This window comes from Labrus bergylta, chromosome 19, assembly GCF_963930695.1.
Source record: "Labrus bergylta chromosome 19, fLabBer1.1, whole genome shotgun sequence".
Lineage (NCBI taxonomy): Eukaryota > Metazoa > Chordata > Actinopteri > Labriformes > Labridae > Labrus > Labrus bergylta.
In genome coordinates, this window is record NC_089213.1 from 20030501 (window position 1) to 20052053 (window position 21553).

The 21553-nt window shown below is 40.6% G+C and overlaps 2 protein-coding genes and 1 long non-coding RNA gene across 44 annotated transcripts in view; 2 read left to right on the plus strand and 1 right to left on the minus strand.

Annotated features, from left to right (window-relative positions):
* The window catches only part of fbxl2 (F-box and leucine-rich repeat protein 2), an 18348-nt gene extending 15477 nt beyond the window's left edge, over nucleotides 1–2871 (plus strand). For both annotated transcript variants that reach the window (XM_020634754.3, XM_020634752.3), the window contains exon 14: nucleotides 750–2871. In XM_020634754.3, the coding sequence (XP_020490410.1) occupies nucleotides 750–857 (108 nt within the window). In that variant the 3' untranslated portion in view covers nucleotides 858–2871. The remainder of the gene's footprint in view (nucleotides 1–749) is intronic.
* The window catches only part of LOC136177146 (uncharacterized), a 23742-nt gene extending 2190 nt beyond the window's left edge, over nucleotides 1–21552 (minus strand). The window contains exons 1-2 of one of the 3 annotated variants that reach the window (XR_010664786.1): nucleotides 21032–21552; nucleotides 14481–14604 (exon numbers count right to left, since the gene is read on the minus strand). This is a non-coding gene — a long non-coding RNA (uncharacterized lncRNA). The remainder of the gene's footprint in view (nucleotides 1–14480; nucleotides 14605–21031) is intronic. The other 2 variants (XR_010664785.1, XR_010664784.1) reach the window with 2 other exon arrangements.
* clasp2 (cytoplasmic linker associated protein 2) overlaps nucleotides 3244–21553 on the plus strand; it is a 55303-nt gene continuing 36993 nt past the window's right edge. For 36 of the 39 annotated variants that reach the window (XM_065948410.1, XM_065948411.1, XM_065948414.1 and 33 more), the window contains exons 1-6: nucleotides 3244–4139; nucleotides 11480–11558; nucleotides 14515–14618; nucleotides 15206–15297; nucleotides 16672–16747; nucleotides 18065–18162. In XM_065948410.1, the coding sequence (XP_065804482.1) occupies nucleotides 3942–4139; nucleotides 11480–11558; nucleotides 14515–14618; nucleotides 15206–15297; nucleotides 16672–16747; nucleotides 18065–18162 (647 nt within the window). In that variant the 5' untranslated portion in view covers nucleotides 3244–3941. The remainder of the gene's footprint in view (nucleotides 4140–11479; nucleotides 11559–14514; nucleotides 14619–15205; nucleotides 15298–16671; nucleotides 16748–18064; nucleotides 18163–21553) is intronic. The other 3 variants (XM_065948440.1, XM_065948439.1, XM_065948443.1) reach the window with 1 other exon arrangement.

Below are 21553 nucleotides of genomic sequence, written 5' to 3' on the forward strand. Positions count from 1 at the left end.
GCTGAAATAAGGGAGCCGTTTCCCTGAAAGAGAAGTTGTCAATTTGGACTCTGAACGTATGTTGTTGGACAATCTGGGATGCTCTTTTTAAACTCAGTCACATTTTATTTACAGTTTATGCAACGTCCCAATTGTATTTGCTACATAACAGGTTATGACCAGCAGCTGGTTAGCATACCGGTAGCTCTGCATGAAGACAGAAATGAATGGGAAATACAGCATGGCTGGTTTTGTCAGAGTCTCCACTACAGAACCTCTAAGAATCACTAATAATATATCACCACATGTTTGTTAAATATGTTTAAAGTGTATTTTGAAATTAGGTGCACAAGTTTTTTTGCTGTCTTCCTGGAGAATTTACTGTTAGCCTCCAGACTGTAAGGTAACTATGGTCCGATCCCAATCTCCATCCTAAAGCCTGAGCACTGAACCCCAATAGACTTAAAAGACCTAATGTGTTTAGTGTGTTATGGTGTTGAAAACTAACACCATAACACACTAAAATGGCTTAAAAAAAAATAACAGGATGGGACAAAGTCATGACATCACATCACATATTGCCTGGAAACAAATAAACAAATGCGGTATTCCTGCAGTATACAATCTTTTGAGTTCCTGAAGTACTCAAAAAATGTACTTTCTGAACATCAAACTGGTCTTTAAAGGACAGAAGAAAATACCTGTAATGTTGTTTTTTGTGTGCTTTAACTATTTACATACTTGTATTAACACACCTTATCCTCACACAGGCCCACCTTCCAGAGATTAAGGTCCACGCCTACTTTGCCCCTGTGACACCCCCTCCCTCTGTACATGGAGGTGGCCAGCGTCTGTGCCGCTGCTGCATCATCCTCTGACAGTGGAGGGCCAGGGGGGGCCACCTCTGTCTACAGGTCCTGCTGCTCTGATTGGGGCTGAAATCGGGTATGGGGTGGGGGACTTGGGTAGGTGAAGGGGAGAGGAGGGGCTGGACCCACTCACTGCTCCTGATCACTGATCACTACATAGACTGATTGCCACTGATCCCTGATCAGCTGGACCCGCCCCTCCTCTCTCCTCTCGCTCAATGATCAGCCACAGCTGCCCCCTGGGGTTTGGGCATGGAGGGGTGGAATGAAAGAAGATGGATGGATGGACTCCCTCTTTTTCTCTTCGGTCTCATTGTTTCTTCCACGCTATAAAGAAAAACACAGGCTCTCCACGCCGTTCTGCTCCACACACCCCTGATTCCTCATCTGTGGGTGGAGAGGACTGCACCTGGACAGCTAGATGTGGATGAGAGGGGTCTGAACTATGGAACCACAATGCATCATGTTCAAGCTTAAAAAAAAAACAATGATATTGTCATCTTGGACAAGAGTTTGCTCATCTCAACCAGTCACATGACACCTCTATGTGACCATCCTGTGATTCATTCTGCTTTTACCAATAAACACCGAGCATGGAGGTAGAGGAGAGCTGATTAAAAAAAAAACAATACAAAACGGATTAATATGAGACGCTTCGGCACAGCCGGCTGAACTCTCCAGCGTGGAAGAGTCAGGATTAAAACAGGACATACAGAACTTGAAATTTGACATACTTGTGCATCTGAGAAACTTTTTGTTGAGATGTCGATTCTGTTCGTACAAAGAATGTTTTGCAATGGGAAAAAAAAAAAGAATCACAGTAATGGCCACTCACTCAAAATTGGAGTAGGCCAACAGAAGTCGTTTTCTTTCTGTTCAGTGCTTATTGTAAATGTCCATGCCTGTGTCATTCTTTTTTAAAAGGAAAATAAGAAACTGTTGGACCTATGATTCAGACCCTCAGTGTCTAAAAGCATTATGTGGGCTCTCTGTGCTACTGGGATGAGAGGCCTCTCCTGTGTATTGATGATTATGTTGGTTTGTAGGCCCTGATCCAATCCTGTCAGTAGCCCTGTGCACTAGCTCCTACCTGACGACTTAAGCATTTGTTTACATCCTGGATTAGCTTAGCACTACAGACAAACTTGTTTACATGAATAGACCTCCAGTCTCCCTAGTGTTTAGAGCAAGTTTAGTGACACTTTTTACAACCGTGGTTTACCCACTGTTTAATACTGGACTGTGGAGTAAGTTATTTAAATTTTTGAGTGTGTATTTCAACATCAATCAGGGCTAAAGGTGCAACTTTGCTAAAATGAAAACCTGCTTAAAGGTGAGAGTTTAGTTATGACATTGTAAGCAAATGTACCTCAAGGTTATGACAATCATGTGAATTACTGTATTTCAAATTTGGTGTAGTTTTGTGTAATTGGCAATTTGTTGATGGTGTAGAATATGATGAATTTTCTGTGCTCTACTTACCTAATGCCCCAAGCAGCACATAAGGAACTTTAAAAACATACGATTTGCAATTGGTTCGGTGAGATCCATCAATCTTTGATGTTTTAAATTAATCAGCGGCGGTTTTCCACTCACCAAATCATAGCTCAAATGCATTTAATGTAATGCTTAAAAAAAACAACAGTTTATTTCACTCTAATCAGACAGTTCTTCCAATCAAGATGATTATGCATAGCCAACACATTCATCTGCATGAACTCCTAGTCTGAGAACTGATGTACAAAAGAAAAAGTTGCAACATTGTGCTAAAAAAAGACTGGCAAATGTTGTGTAGTTGCCAAGTGCTCAAAGACTGGGGAGACTGGCAGGACTATGGATAGGACTGAAACAAGGAGAACAGAGAACGTCTCAGATGGACTCATAAACATAGCTGACTTGACTGGCTGTGATACTAATGCCCTCTCTTTGACTGCTGTTTTAACAATTTTATGTTTAAGAAAATAAAGAAATAAATGAAAAAAATAAACAAATGAATAAATAAAAGTGACTAATAGTAAACGTGCTTTATCTCTAGTGTGAGATTTGTGTATCCAAGTGTTCAGAACAAGTGAACTGCGGCAAAGTGGATAGAGGCAACGCTGCAGCTAAACCGCTAGATGTCGCTCAAGGGCCGTGAAGACAGCAGACACACCCACATCACCGGAGCGCTGGATTTGATCCATGAACGTCAAAAATACTTGTGTAATAATAATTAATGACAGAAAGTCTAATTTGACTTACTACTGGTTCTTCCATCTACCTATTTGAGTAAACTCGGGGTCCATATTACGCTCAAATAGCATTCAAAATATTCGACATTTTTAGCCAGGCATCGTGTTGGCTAGCTGTGCGGTGCCTGAAGACCCATCGGCCTGATCGTTGCTCGGTTGCGCCCCCTGATAAACTGCAGTCAGTCACCGGCAGCGCGCAGGCTTTTAGCGCCTCTTAACTCTCTTAATATTAGCCGCGTTTATTCCTGGATTAAAGAGAAGCAGTCACTGGAGCCGAGGCCTCATTTTGAAAGTTTTGGTGCAACTTTCCCACTGCATGAGTTGACAGCAGAGAGCAGACTTTCCATCCTGTGGTCATGAAAAGCGGAGCGGAGCCAGGCGTCAGGCCTGCGGGAAAACAACGTTAGCTACCGGAGCTAGCTGTCTGTCGTTGTTTAGGTCGCTGTGCTAACCAGCTACCTGCTGTTTTTGTTAGCATAACAGATAGCCAAACCAGAGTTCATAGCCTGTTTTTGTCGCGGATATATCGTAGGAACCCATCGGGGTCCGCTACAATCCAATGTTTCCAGAACTTTCTCGAAGTTTTAAGTTAATATTCAGAGCTAACGTGGTAAAGAAAGAAAGGAAGCTAACGTCTTTGTCATAACATTACAAAGTTGAGCTTTTGATTCAGATAGGATGCTCGATGTGGAGAATTGATTTATATTTTCTAAAAGGAATTGCGTGTTGATGATCAAACAGCATTTATACGCAGTCCAAACCGCCTCCACGGGATTACAGCTCAAATCTTTTTCCGACTCCGTCCTCCCCTCCTCGGTCTTCTGTCCTCGGCCGGCTTCAGGTGCTGGCCCCTGAGTGCCCAATGGAGGAGCATGACAACATGGACTATTTTTACCAGCAGGTACTGCAGAAAGATGTTACCCGTAGGCTGCAGGTGGGTCAGGACCTCATTGACTACCTGAACGACCCACAACGCTCCCAGGACGTGGAGCAGGACAAACCCCGGCTGGATAAGACCGTGGACGAGTTAACGGGATGGGTGAACAGCAGCAATTACAAGGTGAGACATATCAGCCGGTCATTGTTTGAGGCTATCGCAGTGTCATTGTAGCAGTCACCCTCTACAGGAGATGGAAGAGTAACAGAATATAATTACTTTACTGATCCCAAACTGGGAAATTGTTGCGTTACAGCAGCAGGTTATCAAACACACAATATGAGTAAAAAACCACTACGTTAGCAAATTTAAACATAATATAATATTAAATACAAAGTAAATAAGTACTAAAAATATAAAAACTAAGAATGTGAATATATACAACCAGGATTTAACTAAGCATTACTAGTCTTAAATATGGAAGATTGAATGTAAATGTGCAAGAACAGAGTCATAAATGGTTATAAATTAAATATGAAAGATCAAATGTAAATGTGCAAGAACAGAGTTGTAAATGGACAGTATTGACATAAGTTAAGTTGCATGAGTGTAGACATATTATAAGCAGAAACTATACAATATAACAGCGAGTAGACAGACAAATGAAGTGAACATGAGTGCAGGGATAATTTGTATTTTTAACATGTGCAGAACAGATTACAGTAAAGGAGAGACAGATATTATCATGATGACAGTTCTCTGCTCACATGAGGTGAGCTGTTGTACAGAGTTATGGCCTTTCGGTAAGAAAGATTTCTTGTATCTGTCCTTGTGACAGCGGAGTTGTATCAGTAATGGCAATTTAATGTTATTTGTGAGGAGGTACGTTTCAATTAGAGAACAACAACAGAGAAAAGGCATTTCAAACGAGCTGTCACCAGCTCAGAGTAATAAAGGGGACATCCATATCGTTGAAATACATAGTTTATTAAACTGGCTGTCCCTTAAACCTCAGGCATGGCAAACACAACAGCATCTTATTCGCATTTTATATAGCAATTCTTTAACATATAGAAACAGCTTCCTTCTCAGAGCCTTGTAGTCTTTTCTTGGATCACAAGAGGAATACATATTTAAATTAATTAACATGTCAGAGGGACGAATGGTCATGGTTCTGAAGAATTGATATTGTTTTGCCTCAGACTGTCTGTGTTAAGGGGACCCATTGTCCCCTTAACACGACTGTAGACGACTGAGCCCTGGATGGGATGGGGGAAGGGTCAGAAGATTCATTGTTGTGACCTACTGTATGCTTTCCCTTCATCCATGCTTATTTTTTTCACTCCTTTTCTCTCACTCATAAACACACACACTCGCTTAACCGCTTATTTTCCCCTTTCACATCATATCTCTTCTGTCCCCTGCTTACTCTGTGTGTATGGTCCCTTGGTCTTTGCCATACAAAAGAAACTGGGGAATGTGAGATTTTTCCTAGGCTATCAAACTGATCCAGATAAGTTTAAATAGTCTCAACCTTTTTTTAGGTATGCTGATAATTCACTCCATATTCTCCTTTTGAAATGACTAACTTTGCATAGATCTGAAGGACGCTGTTAGTAGATAGAGGAAATTGTGTACTCAGCATAACAAAAGCATCACCCCCTTGTCTCGAATTCTAGTCTTAGCAATTTTCCATTGGATATGTTTTGTAAAAGGAGTATTTTTAAATGTATGCCGACATATGAGCAAACCATTCAGGTATTTCTTTGAAAATTAATGTTGAAAAATGTTCGATTTCCATCATTTTCACTGAATCATGACAGTTTCATGTTCTTTGATTCAGTCATCTCTTTCAATTTTGTTAAATCCTATAAAATGACCGATCAGAACAAACATATTGGATTTGAAAAATGACCCATCACCTCCCATAAATCCACCACCAAGGGATGCAACGATTATAGATTTTGACATCCAGATCTGTGAAATAATTCCGATTTCACGGTGATCTCGATTATTTTTTGCATTAACTCCACAACACTACTAATTTATAAAATCACATTAATGGATTATGAAAATTAAACATGATACTTATTGCTGTAATTTTGAAGACAGAAATAACAACGTAATCAAATATTCCAGTACAAAGCACTGGAAACTAGTTGGAGTTGACTCTAGTTGAAACATAAAAAATAATTTAAGTGATAATGAATCATAGTCTATGTCCTTTTGGTGTTAAATATAAGATAAATCTTATGTACCGTATATTCTGTTTGAACTAAAAATGCAGCAAAGGCTTCATTTTTCCCATCTGGTATTTTAACTTAATGAGTGTTAACTGCACACAGACGTTTAATAGACGACATGCAAGGAATACTGCTGTTTGTTTACATTACACTGAAGCCAAACTGTCACCACTACGCCATTTGTTGTAAGTGACACATTTATATTTCATTCTTCACCAACTTGATGTTTCATTGAATAACTTGCCACTAACGTAATGTCCCTCCGATAAGGTGCCAAACAAATCGAGTTTGATGTGTAGATACAAAGCTTGTTCCCTCTGCCATAGTAAAGCTAATGTAGTGTAGCTTGATGAAGACAGCGCGTTTAGCTGATGTGCAACAGCTTCCTTATGTGCAGGTTGCATCAAAACTAATATTCTGCCTTTTTTTGAGAGTTAGAACACACACACGATTTAGCCGAGTCTCTAGGATTAATTAAACGCTAAACTGGTTAACCACGTCATCCCTACCACCACCAAGAGTTTCGTCAGAAGAAGTTTAAGGCCTTCGTGTGATTTGTTCTTTTATCTGGGTGACAGATACAGTAATCTGAGCTCAGGTCAGTGTCAGACGTGATGAGTGAGCATGTTGTGACCCCCAGAGGCCCTTGCATAGCAGGCTTTTAGTGATGCTGATTTGCTCTCTGTCAAGTGAGAGGAAGAGGACTCAGCTGTTAAGCGGTATGCTGAGTCAGTGCAAGGGGAGGGAAAAAATGGCGGGCTGATGTAGAGTTGACAAGAGGCTGAGGATGAAAGAGTAAGATGGAAAATCAAGAACTGCACTGATAGATAGGGAATGGTAGGTGAGCGGAAAACACAAGTCATGATTCTTAGAGATATAAATGCTTGAAGAAGGCGACTGTCGCACCCAAGTTCCTCTTTTAGGACTGGATATGATCCTGTATTTCATCTGTCTGGGGCTCTCTTCATCTCTGTTTCCTTTGTCTCTGTCTGGGTCTAGTTTTTGACAGTGAGTCAGTTTAAGTCTCTTTCTTTCTTCTTTCAGTCGGTATAGCAGCAGATTCACTTTATGCACGCTGCTCTCACTAAGTCACAAAGGCCCCAGTGCCTATGTGAGATGCTAACAGAGGGCATTAATATTGTATAATGTATTAATGGGCAGCAATGGCAGATTACTGAACACTGGCTGGACTGATAGAGGGCTATTTCTGCCAGCAGACTGATGTTAGTGGTGGACGGTAAACTAGTATCAATACGAAGACACAACATGGTTTTTCCCATACCGTCATTAATGGTTTAAATACAAACATTTGGTTGGTAGTGCACTCACAAGGCAATATCGATTGCTCAACCTACCGACCACCGTGGTGGGTAAATAAATGAAGTGTTAAAATTTGGATTTTTGACGGACAACAGCTCATATTGATTGTAAACAATAATAACCGTTTCTATCTGTAGAATTTTGCTTGTATTTAAAACACATGCTAGTAGACCAACAACTCTGTTTGTTTGAGCTTTGTGTAGGGGAGGTGGTTGTCATCTGTTAAAGAGAGGGGGAAACCGATTAGAACAAAGCTGAAAGACATTTCTGACAAAAAATGGTAACAGGAAGTCAATTTTGTTGGCATTGATTGTTGCTCTGCTGGCAACCCCCCTCATTGGACCTTCTGTTTTTGCCTGAGTGTTGAAGAGTGATTCTAATTTTAAAACCTGAAACTCACTTTATTTAGTGTCTTTATTGGTTTAATGGACCAAGTTCATCTTTTAAAAGGAACCTCTGAGTATAAGAATGAGTTAAACACCTCCTAAACAATAGTATAAGCACTACACTGATGCCCTAGAATAGAACAATTCTTGGTGTGTAAGTTAAGGTGTCTGTAGCTCTGTGTGCGAATTTGTGTGTTAACTGTATTATGTATTGCAATTTCAACTTTGTTCCTTTGAATTTCCAAGAGCAGTTGACCCTTAAAGAGACATAAAAAGGAGAATCTGATCAAAGCTGGTCAAAAAAGCATTCCAGCAGTAATATGTTTCAGCTTTCGGACATTTTTGGTGTTTTTTATTTTTTTTTATCATAAGTAGATTAGATATGTAGCTCCCAATCTGTTGACATCATCATCATCACTCATGTTGGGCATCACTTTAAGCAGTGCTATGGGCCAACACAAAACCTCTCATGTTATAAATGTGCCAAGGCTTATAGGGCAATAAAGTAGCTCAATGTAATCTGCCGTTGGATGAACCATAGCCATGTCAGCTCTTGCTTTGTAGGAATAAATTCCCTGCAACAGTGCAACAATTTGCTTTCTACCTACCTATTGCGCATGACCAAAGAGATGAAAATGAGTGTAAATTTAGCCACACTGCCTGAGAATGGACTTCAACATACATATACTGTAGGACTCTTTACTATGCCATCAGCGAGTGTAACATGTATTTTAAATTATGATAATATATGTATTTTAGTTTGATCAATATATATTATTTGTCAAAAAGTGAAGACCACAGGGCCAGGGGTGCCATGCTGGATATTTACTAAACCAAAATATTCCATCTAAAATGATTATGAAACAGTTTAAAACAACTCATCCTAGTTTTCAGAGTTTTTAAGTAAACCCAGCAAATGATTAAGAGTTTTGCTTGATAAATCACTAAAAGTTAATCGGTGTCTTAATTTGTTGTTGCCTAATTTCTGTCTAACTCGCTTTAATGGGTGAATGGTCCAACTGTTTCAGCCCTTGTCTCACTCTTGGTGCTCATTTCAGCTGCTGCTGTGAGTCTAAGACCCTGTTTTTCTGTCCAAGACTCACTTTAAGCCTCTCTAGAATCCAGAGTAATACCTGTACATGGTATGCCAATTAGCAGGCTGAGCCACCATTCTGTCATCACAAAGAACCATTCATACTGAGGAGGTCAATATTGACCTTTTTCACCATCAGCATACCTCAGCTGCTCTGATGATATAAAACCTGCAGAGTAGAGATGCTTTAGCATATGTGCCAAAATAGACGCTGTTTGTCCTTGTGTTTTTTTATTTTGGGTGATACCCAAGTGCCCTGTTGACATGTTTTTTACCTTCAGTAGGCCAATTCTGACTTTATTCATGTTGGAGGCCTGTTCAAAAAGAGAAAACATCTCATCCTTTTTATTTTTTTCCCCGTTGAAGGTGATTTGTACCTCCCATTCCTTGTCTCCTGCTCTCTTTCTCTCTTCAAGAAAAGATGCCATATGGTAGTGGGTGCCAGGCTTGTTGGGGTGCTGGGTGGAGCAGGGGGGAGGGGTAGGCCTTCCAGGCAGTTTTCTTCCTGTACTGTTTCTTTTTTCTCCTGCTGTTTTCCCTCCCATCCTCCACCTTAAATTAGGTCAGTATGTTGGAGTCATCATGACCCCGAGCTCATGTTCCTTCTTCTGTTGTTGTAGTACTTAACCATCGATCATACATTTTACCTCATCACCCTCATCCTCCCCCCCTTTTTTTATTTCTTTAGTCACCTAGCTCTGCTCTCCCTTTGACTAAAATAGGGAAAAAACTGCAGTCAACCAGTAAGAGCAGTTTCAGAGTTTAGCGTTTTAGTGGATTCTCTCTTTGGACTGTTCAGCGTTACAGCAGCTCTGCCAAAACAAGCATTCCAGGAGTACAGCGCAGTGTGGGATGTGATCCTAATCAGAAACACAGTGGAAAACTCAGCTTCACCAGCAGACACAGCTCCAGACTACCTTCCCCTGAAGAGTCATATCACAGGCATATTTTTCTTGTATGACAGAACCAGATGACGTTGTGAATGTATTTCATGAAGTTTCCACTCAGTGTCACCTCAACATTTAACTCCACAGATAGATTCAGCAAACGCGCTGATTCCCAAAAGTCTCTAGATTTTTACCAAATGTCTAATGGACGTGTGCTTCAATTAGCTGCTGTTATCCAGATGGTATAAGAGGACACAACAAAGTGTTACGTAAGTGCTACAGCTGTTAGATTCTGAGACTTTTTTCTGATTACTAGAGCGTCTTCTCTTTCTCCATACGAACACATTTTCAACCTCAGCCAGGTACCACACTTAAGGAAGTCCTTACTGACACTTTAAAGTCCACTCATTAAGTAGGGCTGTGTATTGGTATGATTTTTACATGATACAGTCACAATACAGATGTTCATAATATTGCAATTTCTTATACTGAGAACAAGAGGAGTTATTGTGACTTTTGACAAATCTTATTTCAGGATAATTGTATGGTACACAGAATAAACTACAAAAAAATGAAACTGTTGAAATGAAATTGCATTTAATACATTTTGGCTCTGCCTTTGTGTTAATAACAGTCCCTGTAACATCCAACATCAATACACTTATCTTTCTGCGGTCTGAGCAAGAGGAAATCCAATTTGCATATAGCAGTAAAAAATATAAAATCATACTTTAAGAACTCAAAATTAAATATCCTCTGAGGTTTTATGGTGATGATGCAAACTCATGTGTATTGGTATGTTTCTAGACACCTTCTTAAAGCTTCTTGTTGTTTTTGAAGCTTTCCACGCTTTTTGTCAATGTATTCAGCTGGCAAGGCAGCGGTATATGGATTTTTATTTGTACATTCAAACTTAAAGCAAACCAAACAGGTGGATGCAAAAGTAGCCCAGCGTTGCAGTTTACATTACTTTGCAGTGCAGCTCAGTCAGTTTGCAGCTCCTTGTCACTTTAATACATCAGATCATCAGACTGAACTGCAAAGGGGCTCCCATTATAGAAAATAATTTGCTGTAATGGGGCAACATCGATTTGCAAGCTGTGGGAGCTCTTTTAATGTGTTTACAATAAGATTTCCAATAGGACCGTCTAGTTCCAGTTTCGACTTATTCTCTATTTTCTTTTCTCTCGTGACTCTTCAAGTGGCAGTTTGATACAGAATACAGTTTGTCTGTGTCTTGCACTGGAAGACTCATACTGATGTCAGAATTTGAGGGACTCAGATCAGATTAAAAAGCTGTTTGCAGACTGACTGAGCTTGAAAAATGTACCTTTCACAGACTTGGCTGTTTGCAGAGACAGCACAACTGGGGAGACAGTGTGATTCAGCTTTCTTTTTAACCTGTTTAATATGCCGAGTTAAGATATTCTAAAAACCTCTGAACTGGTTGAAATTTGCTCAATTTGCTCAATGTGACAGGAAACTGCTGGAATTGTCATTTGCTTGCAATTATGTGTATTGCTTAATAAATGTACTGAACTATTTAGTTTGACCTACTATAACCTTGTTCTCTCTTTCATTCTGTGTTTTGCAGGTGGCGTTGTTGGGGATAGACATCTGTGGTGCGTTTCTGGACCGCATGGGAGAGCGGTTCAAAGGATACCTAGGAACAGGTAAGATATCCCCCTGTCCCCACCATGATTTCCTTTAGGCTGAAAAAGTACTTTTATCAGTACTGAACAGCACTACTCTGTACTCTGTACTGTAGTTCAACATTTTTTATATATTGTTTGGTAAACTACCATTTTTGCATATGTCCTTCCACTTTTTCTCTCACTTCCACTTTGTGCTTCCTCTGAGATGAATTTCCTCTGAAGCCTGGCATCCCATGCTTCTCTGTTTTACATCTTAGTCTCTATATTTAGGCTCTGAGTTGTCTAGCATACTCTAGCTCTTTCAATCCTCCTTAAAACCACACCTCAGATCTATATGACCTCAAACACTGAGTCCTGTATCATATTTCATGCTCTGCGATATAGTGTGTTATGTCAGTGGCAGGCTCTTGTCTGTGCCCGCTTAAGGTGTCACCAGCTGTCTTTGTCAGCCGGACGGGCTCTTATCCCCCCGCAAACACACTCAGACCTGCAGTGCAGCTTTGGGATGAGTGGACCTGTCATACTGTGAAAAGTCTGCCTAACACACACACACACACACACACACACACACACACACACACACACACACACACACACACACACACACACACACACACACACACACACACACACACACACACACACACACACACACACACACACACATATTATCCTGCTCACTGGCTCTGAGCATGAGTGAGTGCATTGGAAGTGTGTGTTTCACATTGATGGCAAAAACATCTCTCTGATACTCCCTTCCTCTGACTTCCATCTCTCCTTTCCTGTGCTCTCTCTCTCTCTCTCTCTCTCTCTCTCTCTCTATCCTTTTCCATGCACCCACCCTACTCCCACACACACACACACACACACACACAAAGGCACGAAAACACATGCACACTAACAGAAGGGAGGAGGATGAGATCATAGAGACTGAGTGATTGTATTGATCTCCAGGACTGACTCATTGCCTGCACTGAATGTGTGTGCATGTTTTTATTCAAAACTCCCAGGTGTGAGAGAAGACAAATGGAAATGAAACATACAGATCACATACAGCAGGACTTTGACATGTTTTAAACTTACTTGTTTGTTGTGGCACTGGCAGGCATTTTAGAAAGTGCTGTGATTGGCTCATCAGCAGCTTGAAATATGACAAAAAAGGAATTGCCACATGACAATCAAGTTGTGTGTGTGTTTCTATCCATTTTCAGCAGATGACATTTAGTGCAACAAAGCCCCCCTCTCAGTTTTCTGACTGAGGGTATTGTCCTTTGTCGCCATTGGCAACCATGTGTTATGGTAACATAATGTACGCACGCGTACACACACACACACACACACACACACACACACACACACACACACACACACACACACACACACACACACACACACACACACACACACACACACACACACACACACACACACACACACAGAACAGGGAAAATAGTGATGACATCACTACCCTCTCTGAAGTCTCAGACTGAGAATGTGGGTAGAAGTGTGTGTGTGTTGTGTGTCTATTTTTAAATTTTAAAGGGCAGTCTTGATTTTGAGTTGCTAAGAAATCTGTCTCATGGTCAAACAATGAAAGATTTACTGGTATTGTATTGGATACTTCGTTTTTTTAACATGATTGTCTATATGTAGACAAAGAAAAGGTGAATAAACAGTTGTATGTTGTGGATTTATACACAGTCAAAGCAAGCGAAGGTTTTGCAACAAATGACAAGTCTCACAGAAACTTGTGTTAGTCTGAACCTTTATGGTTATGACTCAGACTGAAATATAAATCTGATTTTCATTGTTGCAAATGTATAAAAATACTTGACAAACGCATATTGAAAGGCTGACAGAAACACGATAAAGACTTTTTTTTTTATCAAATTCAATCAGTTAACTATCTATATGATCTATATATATCTATATAAATATCTCTATTTCCTAAAATATAAATGCATACAGTTATTTTTCAAAACTGTCATTGAACAGGAGTAAATAGTTCATTGGATTGGGGTACTGTAAAGCTGCACATTTGGTGCAATTGATGTTTTTAAAAGCTGACGGTTTATTTGGGATTGATTTATAAAAAAATAAAAAAAAAGAAGCAGATACTGCTGTGCTCATTTTGATCATGTTGAAAAACATCTAAAGCTTTTGGACACAGGGGAATAAGCCATATCAGACTTTACCTAGGAATACATCATGTTTATTTTGCTTTAGAAATTGGATTTTTACGAGAATACTGAATATTACTAGACTCGATCTTTAAATGAGTCCCTCGCTGAAGATTATTCATTCATATTAGCGCCCACAAATGGCAGCCCTTCAAATATAAAGCTATCGAGTACAAGTTGATTTGATATTAAAGCTGAAAATACACTCAAAGCTGAGGGCCCTTCTGCTAACTCACTTCCTCATTTTGTCGAGGATTAGAGTAATCATTTGAAACATTTGTGTGTTTGCCAGAAGCCTCAGACTTTAGTTGGATGCCAGAAAATCAGAGGGTCTTTACAGTGTGCATCACTGTGTTATATAGGCCGTGCTACTGGAGCTGTTGTGTGTGAGATAAAGTGTAACTGACGTGAAAGCATTGGATGATCTTGACATTATTTTAGTCATGGTCCATTTCTCATGTCCGGTTCTCTTTCTCCCCTCATAATGTCAGAGCCATGGTGGTGATAGTGGTATAACTATTTACGTTATAAAAGGCTTTTGTGAATTTGGCTGACACTAATAATAAACATAGTCATACAGTCATTCTTTATCAGTGTGTTTGTAAAAGCACTCCACTTGGGGGCAGTCTTTATTGTCTTTGCCATTTGTATCCAGAAGAGACTCAGTGTCATGTGTGGGCCCTTTTGCTCCTTTGCTAAATGTAAATACTGAACATTCAACAACATTGTCATCGCTAACCCTCACTCTCCATCGACTAACCTTCTCATTTGTTGACCTCTTTTTCTGCCTGTAGTTGTGCCAGCTTTGGTGGACAGGCTGGGCGACGGAAAGGACCAGGTCAGGGAGAACAGCCAAGCACTCATCCTTCGCTGTATGGAGCAGACTGCCTCGCCCACAGTGAGAGACAGACACACACACACACACACACACACACACACAGATTCATATAATAAAATAAACATATTTTAATCACTTGGCTGTAGATTAAGATTAAACATATTTTTTTATTTCTATCAATTTCAGGACTGTTGCATTTCAAGTGTAGACACAGACAAAAAGATGTTAAAGTGAAAACTGTTTTGCTTTCTCTACTGTACAAAGAGTCAGTTGGCAGCAACCAATTCCAAAAAGTTAATTTGATATCCTGATGGTAGTGATTTGGAAGAACGCACAATCCAGTTACAAATCAGTGACTGCAGACAAATTACAGCCACCTCCGCATCAATAAATAATCATTACAGCTCAGAGGTATTCCTTCATGTGGGCTCCCTCTTCTGGATATTAGAGGAATAACATATGCTTCATCTGCAATATGCTTTGTGTTACCATCTCAGCACCAGTGAACATCTCTGCAGATTGTTTCTGTACTCTGTGCTCCATAATCTGCTCAAACTCCAGACAAGCTGCCTGATTTAACTTGCCTCTACTCACTCCTACTGACCCTTTTTTAATTTTGTGTCAATATCTTCCATCTCCTCTTCCAGTATGTTTGGGAAAAGCTGCTTCCTGGTTTTAAACACAAGAACTTCCGCTGTCGAGAGGGAATCTGCCTATGTCTCAGTGCCGCACTCAGCGTGTGAGTAACTTCCTCTTCTTAATCTGTGTCACTTCCACAGTGAGATGTGAAATAACACATTTATTAAAAAAATTTATAATGTATTTGAAATGTCAACAGGTGTATTTAATATAACTTGTACTATAAACCAACTTGTTGATTTATTTTATTTTATTATTATGAAGAATTATTTTTCTGAGATTTTTTAGTAAGTAATCAATTCAGGTTCAGTTTAAGATAATTCATGTTCTGCACATTGAGGTTTTTTTCTTTTTCTTTATTAGTTCTATGGCTCTACAAGAGCATGCCCTGATTTGTACGTTCAAGAAACGCACAAAGTCTCTGTCTGCAGGATTAATCTTCTTAGCTGTAGGAGGGCACATGCTACAAAAGGGAACCACCACTTTTGTCATGTGACATTTGCTCTTGAACCATTTATGTGCATATACACTTGCTGTCATGGAGTTTCAAAAATATATTTTTAATTTAGAAATGCAATAGCCGTCTTATTGAAACCTGTGTTTTAAATATGAAAGTGTTGTTAAACTCAAACCCACATTTGACATAAGACTAAACAGGTGACTGCCTGCTGCACTTTGTTTGACATCAGTCTGAATCCATTATTTTTCATTTAAAGGTCTCCACACACAGCATATCTCGGCTGTTGGAATGGCAATGCTAGTTTTAGCATGTTTTTGCTAATGGAAAGTGACACCTCTGTGCTAAATGCTAATCTGCTACCTTAAGGTGTTTACTGACTTGAGCATTGATGTCTATTAGTCCTGAGTTGTAAAACTTTGCAAAGTAATGTTCCGATCCTGGGTTTTCATCTTTTTATTTAGTTATTGCTTCTGTGTCAACGCTCCTAAAGGGTTAAAATTGATAAAATGTTACGAGCAAATGTTTAGAAATGTGACACACGTGCAACTCAGAGATGTGCACTACAAATGTAAGAAGGCTGCATGCTGTAGAGAATACCACAGAAGTCTCCATACGACAATAATAAACAGATCAACTTCTTGACCATTGTTGGCAATGGACTTACTGCCAGCTGTTTACTAATCACTAGCATATTTTAGGGGTTGGGCAATGTCATACAAACTGTCATACTGTGAGGTCAAGCGTGAGACATAGCAATCGAGCATCAAGTTGTCATACTGAGCGATGCTGAAGCAACAGTATGGCAGGGTGTTATGTTGACATTAGAAATCAAGTCTGACATTTTTGTTCGAAGAAGAGAAGAGTATTAAAAAAATGGAGAGCAGCATGAGATCATTAACTAAGGAAGGGCAGAGCAACTCAAGTCTGTCTTCTGCTCAGACGCTCTTTTGTGAATTCCACTTGTCCATTTTAGAACCACACAGTGGTAATGCTATACTTGTGGCTCTGTTTCAGGTATGGAGCTCAGCCACTGAGCCTCAGTAAACTAGTTCCTCATATCTGCACTCTGACAGGAGACCAGAACCCACAGGTAAGAGAGCAGTTTTTCAATATTGAACATGATCAAATTGTTGCCTTTGTAGCTTTTTATACTGTTATATCTGTGTGAGTACATGTCAGTGTGTGTTCACATTGTTTCCCCTGCCATTCATTTGGAGTTGATAGCTGCCTCCCCAACACGACCTCCCACCACTCCAAAAGAAAAACTCAAAATAATTTAGTCATGGAATTTACGTAATTTATGTGCGCTTGTTTAATTTCAGCAGAGATGCAATTCTTTGATATGTTTCACTCTCCCATTCGGCCAACAGAGAAATGCATTTCTAGAATGCAGATACTGTTTCAAACTTGTGATTGGGTTGGCAGCCTTGACCCCACCCCTTGTTGACGTAGTTTTCAGTCACAGACCCATCACACTGATGTTAGACTACAAGCTAAACAAACAGGCACGTCCAACACACAAGTCACAATTTAAAATACTAACAAAGAAATGTTGTTCAACATCTTTTTTTTCCTAATTTATTTTGAATCAGAAATTGATATATTGTACTTTAAATGTAGGCTACTGTTAACCCCCCTCCCCCAAAACCAGGGATACCAACAGATAAACCTATGGGAAACACTGGTTTGAATGGATAGAGGTCATTGTGTTCCTTGTATCATTCTGCTTAGCTTGTGGCTTAGCTCTCAGCATCCAGAATGTGTTGGCAGGCATCTTTAGGCCGCTCTGTTATCATTACTGTTATTAGTAAGGAGAAGTGCTCTGTAGAGACCCCCCATCCAGCTTCAATGGTGATTCATGAGCACCAGAACCCAATCATTAACCCACACAACGCTACTTTCTGAGTGTGTGTGAGTAAGAGAGAAAGAGAGACAGAGGGATGGAGAGAGGTTGGTTTAACTTCCTGTGGAGTTGCACCCCAAAGCTGAAATCTGCTCCTCTCGTCCACCCAATGATCATCTACCCACACACTGTCCCGGCCAATCAACATCCTTGACAGGCCCGCCCACCTTCAGCCGCAGAGAATTCCTCTAACAACATCCCACCACCACCCAATCACAGCAGTTTTCACAACATGTCTAGCAAATCAGCTGTCTCACATTAAAGCAATGGTAATGGGCCCTGAAGGGATTACTTTTTAATGTGTTTGCAACCCTAAATCTGGGTAATCCCAGACAAGGGAGAAAGAGTGTAATCTGTATGGAATTATAAAGGCAAATTAACCATAATCTTTAACAACTGTTACATGGTTTAAGAGTGCAAGTATGGTGAAATGGTTAAATCTGTGTGTAGGTGTGTGTGTTTTTGTGTACGAGTTTAAAACAGGTTCATGTCTTCTGTGTGTAGGTACGAGAAGCCTCCATGACAACATTGGTGGATATTTATCGTCACGTTGGAGAGAGGGTCCGAGCAGACCTGGGAAAGAGAGGACTGCCTGCTGCAAGGTGAGTTTTTATATATGTCGTGTGTGCGTGCGTGCGCGTGTGTGTGTCCCTGATTTTGTGTGGCGGGTCTCTGGGTCCCGTGGCCTTGGCACTCAGTCTGTCCCAGGCCACACCATGCACCACTCTGCCCTTCCCACACACAGAGGCACTTTCATCCAGAGCACAATGCTGACTGACCAGGGGACGAGGTTGGGAGAGAGGCATGGAGGGGGGTACAAAGGCTTTGGGTGGGGTAAGAGAGTTGGGGAAAATTTGGAGAAAGTTTGTGGTTGTGTGTCAGCTGAAGGGCTCCATTGAGGGGTTGCGTCCTTCTTTGGTCGTCCTGGATACGTGTGCTGGGTTGAGGGTTATTCTAAGCACACACTGACTGACCCCCTCTGTTTCCCATCTCTCTCTCACTCGCTCTCTCTTCCTCCCATGTGTAAGATCCAAGCAGCAGCCAGGTTTGTGTGCTGCTGACTGCTCACTATGAGTCTTGTGTCTGTGAATGCTGGTTCTTGCCATGTGTCATGTGCTGCACACATATTAATCCTGTTTGTCTCCGGTGTAAACACTCTGTCTGCGTATGTGGGATTTAAGCAGACTGGTGTGTCCAACGGTAGAGGTCTGACTAATACACTGATTTGGATCGGAAAGCAATGTTTTATTTGTTGACTAGATTAACATATTATAAAAATATGTAACTAGAAATACATTTGTCTCTGAATGATGAATCGTTTCATTACAGAATTTACAGATAATATCAGAGCATTGGTATGAAGCTCAGGTGGAGGTTGTTAGTGTCTTGTAGGGATTGTACACTTGCAGAAAACTCCTGAAATACTCCTGATATTTGCAGGATGAACACAAACAGCCACATTTTTCAGCTGGAGTTTCGCCTGCCATCCCCCTAATATTTTTTTCAGCAGCAAGTCCAAGTGGGCTGATTTGAGAGTAGGATATTATCCAGATAACTCAGCTCGAGCGAGTGGGACAGGGTCGTGGTTTATATCCTGTGACCTGTGTACGGTGCATAGACTGTATGAACAAGACTGCTACAACTGCCATGTATGTAATTAAATGGCTGCATTATGTTTTCTGTTCGACAGTAAGTTGTTCTTAGCTCTTTTACTGATATTGTGGTTCCATTGGACTACACGTAGCATTGATATAAAGGCAAATATTCTCATTATAGCATCGTATAGTGGACTCTGTTGCTTCGTCCGCTACTTCTGCGTCATTTTTTTACGTCTCGTCTTACCTCCAGAAACCCCTCGCCCCCCTTCCTGTCTGACAGGGATCGTCTCCCGCTGCGAGGTGCATGTATGAACAGCCAGGTCGGGAGAATCACCGGAGCAGTCCTCCTGAAATGATCTAGATATTTTCAGGAGTGCATATGTGAAAACAGCTTTAGTGTGTTTGTGTTAGCATATGGTTGGTCTAGCTGTCAGCTATGTTTGGCTAAGTTAAACAGAGAACTGACTTGTAATATATATTTTATAATTTTAATATTCACTGAGAGCTGTTCAGTTTACATAAACTGTTGTTTATTTATTCTGAATTTAGTCAGTATATCTCTAAAGATTAAGGGGGGATTGACAATCTATTGTAATGCATTTTCCCTACATCTCGCAGCTGGTAAAATAGAATGTTAAGTGAACTGAAAGCTCTGCTAATTTAATTTTTGTCGCCCTTATGAACACTTTTATTGTTCACTAAGGTTCTGCTGTCAGTGAGTCTTGAACAGACAATTTGGTTGGCTGCTGAGAGCTGGTTCTGACAATACAGGTTCCAGGACGGTGTGGTTTTAAATTGGCTCAATCGTCCAGGAGCACCGATGTATAAGTCCATTACCAATATGATTTGGGATACCTTTAAAATGAGCCAATTCCAATGGGTTTGAGACGCTGCACGGTGGCTTCTATCTGTGCCGGATGCCGGAGCACGGTGCATCGATTTATCACAGAAAAGATCGAACGGGATAGGAAGTCAGACACTGTAACAACATAAAAGCATCCGGTTTTATTTTCAGAATAAAACACTCAGTTTTGACTGTTCAGAACAATGAGCATATGTGTGTTTGTCTATCTATTCTAAATGGGTTTTATACGGGTTTATAGCACATACATCGTATTATCCCGCGCTGTTGCGAGTGAATCTGTAGAATTACCGAGGGAATTCCTTTGTCTTGGCACTCGAGCTGTTTGGGGTGTGTTGACGGACATGGGTGCACTGAGCCATAACGGACCAGAGTGGACACACAACGCAAACGTATCTGGTGGAAGTTCTGGGTCAGACTGCGTCAGTTGAACAAATTTGACCACCTAAATTTTAAGTTTTTCCTCAAATGCATCCCAGATAATTCAAAACACGATTGCAATACAAAATGAACAACCCTGCAAAGAACAACTGTATAATGTTTATGTTTGTCATGTTCAGACGAGAGCACCTGTCTGACAGGAACACTGATGAGCCCTTTATGACCGACAGTGGCAGAGGTTAGACCTGGCAGTCAGTCTGAATGGATCAGTGTGAACCAACTGATCTGGCTGTTTGACCCAACTTGTCCTCTCTTGTGTAGTAATGCGGGTCAGATGTTACCTGGATTTCTTTGTGTCTTTTCAGAGGTTGGTTTTATTCATGTAGTTTGTTATTGAACCTGAAACGTCATTTTGATGACTTCCTGATTAACAAATAAAACTTAAGTTAATCTTTAGTGAAGTGTTTTAAAGGTAATGCATATGGAACAGAAGTACTGTTGTAAATTTAAGTCTCTGTTTACAGTAACAGCAAGGATTAACCTCAGACAACAGTCTCGTGTCATTTGGTTAAATGCTGGTTGATTGAACATAAACCTACCACCTTGTATGTTTGAAGCGAGATGACTTACCTTAAAGGTGAAGGTCATCTGCGCTGCACAAAGAGGTGACAGCCAATCGGTGCTCGACAGAGACAGCCAGTCTTTGGAGACAGGATCCTGGAATTAAAAATGATGGAGAGAGAGGTGGGATCAAAAAAAGATTTAGAGGGAGGAAGGGAATATAGGCAAGTGGGGTGAGAAGGAGAGACAAGAGGGGGGTGGAGCAGCCTTATTTTCTGTCTACCACTGGCTGTACAGCCCCTCCCCCTCTGACGAGTGTGTGTGTGTGTGTGTGTGTGTGTGTGTGTGTGTGTGTGTGTGTGTGTGTGTGTGTGTGTGTATGTATGTGTGTGTGTCCAGGAATGGGAGGGGGGGTTATGTAAAGGGTAACTGAATCTCCTTTCCGCCTGTCACACACACACACACACATGCAGAGTCCCTGTCTGGGATTTAACTCTTTATACAGTTCCAGAGTGTAGGTCTCTCAGCATTTTTTTTCGGGGAGCATAGCGTGACGTATGTATGGGCATCAGTAGGTAGTGCTTTGTCATA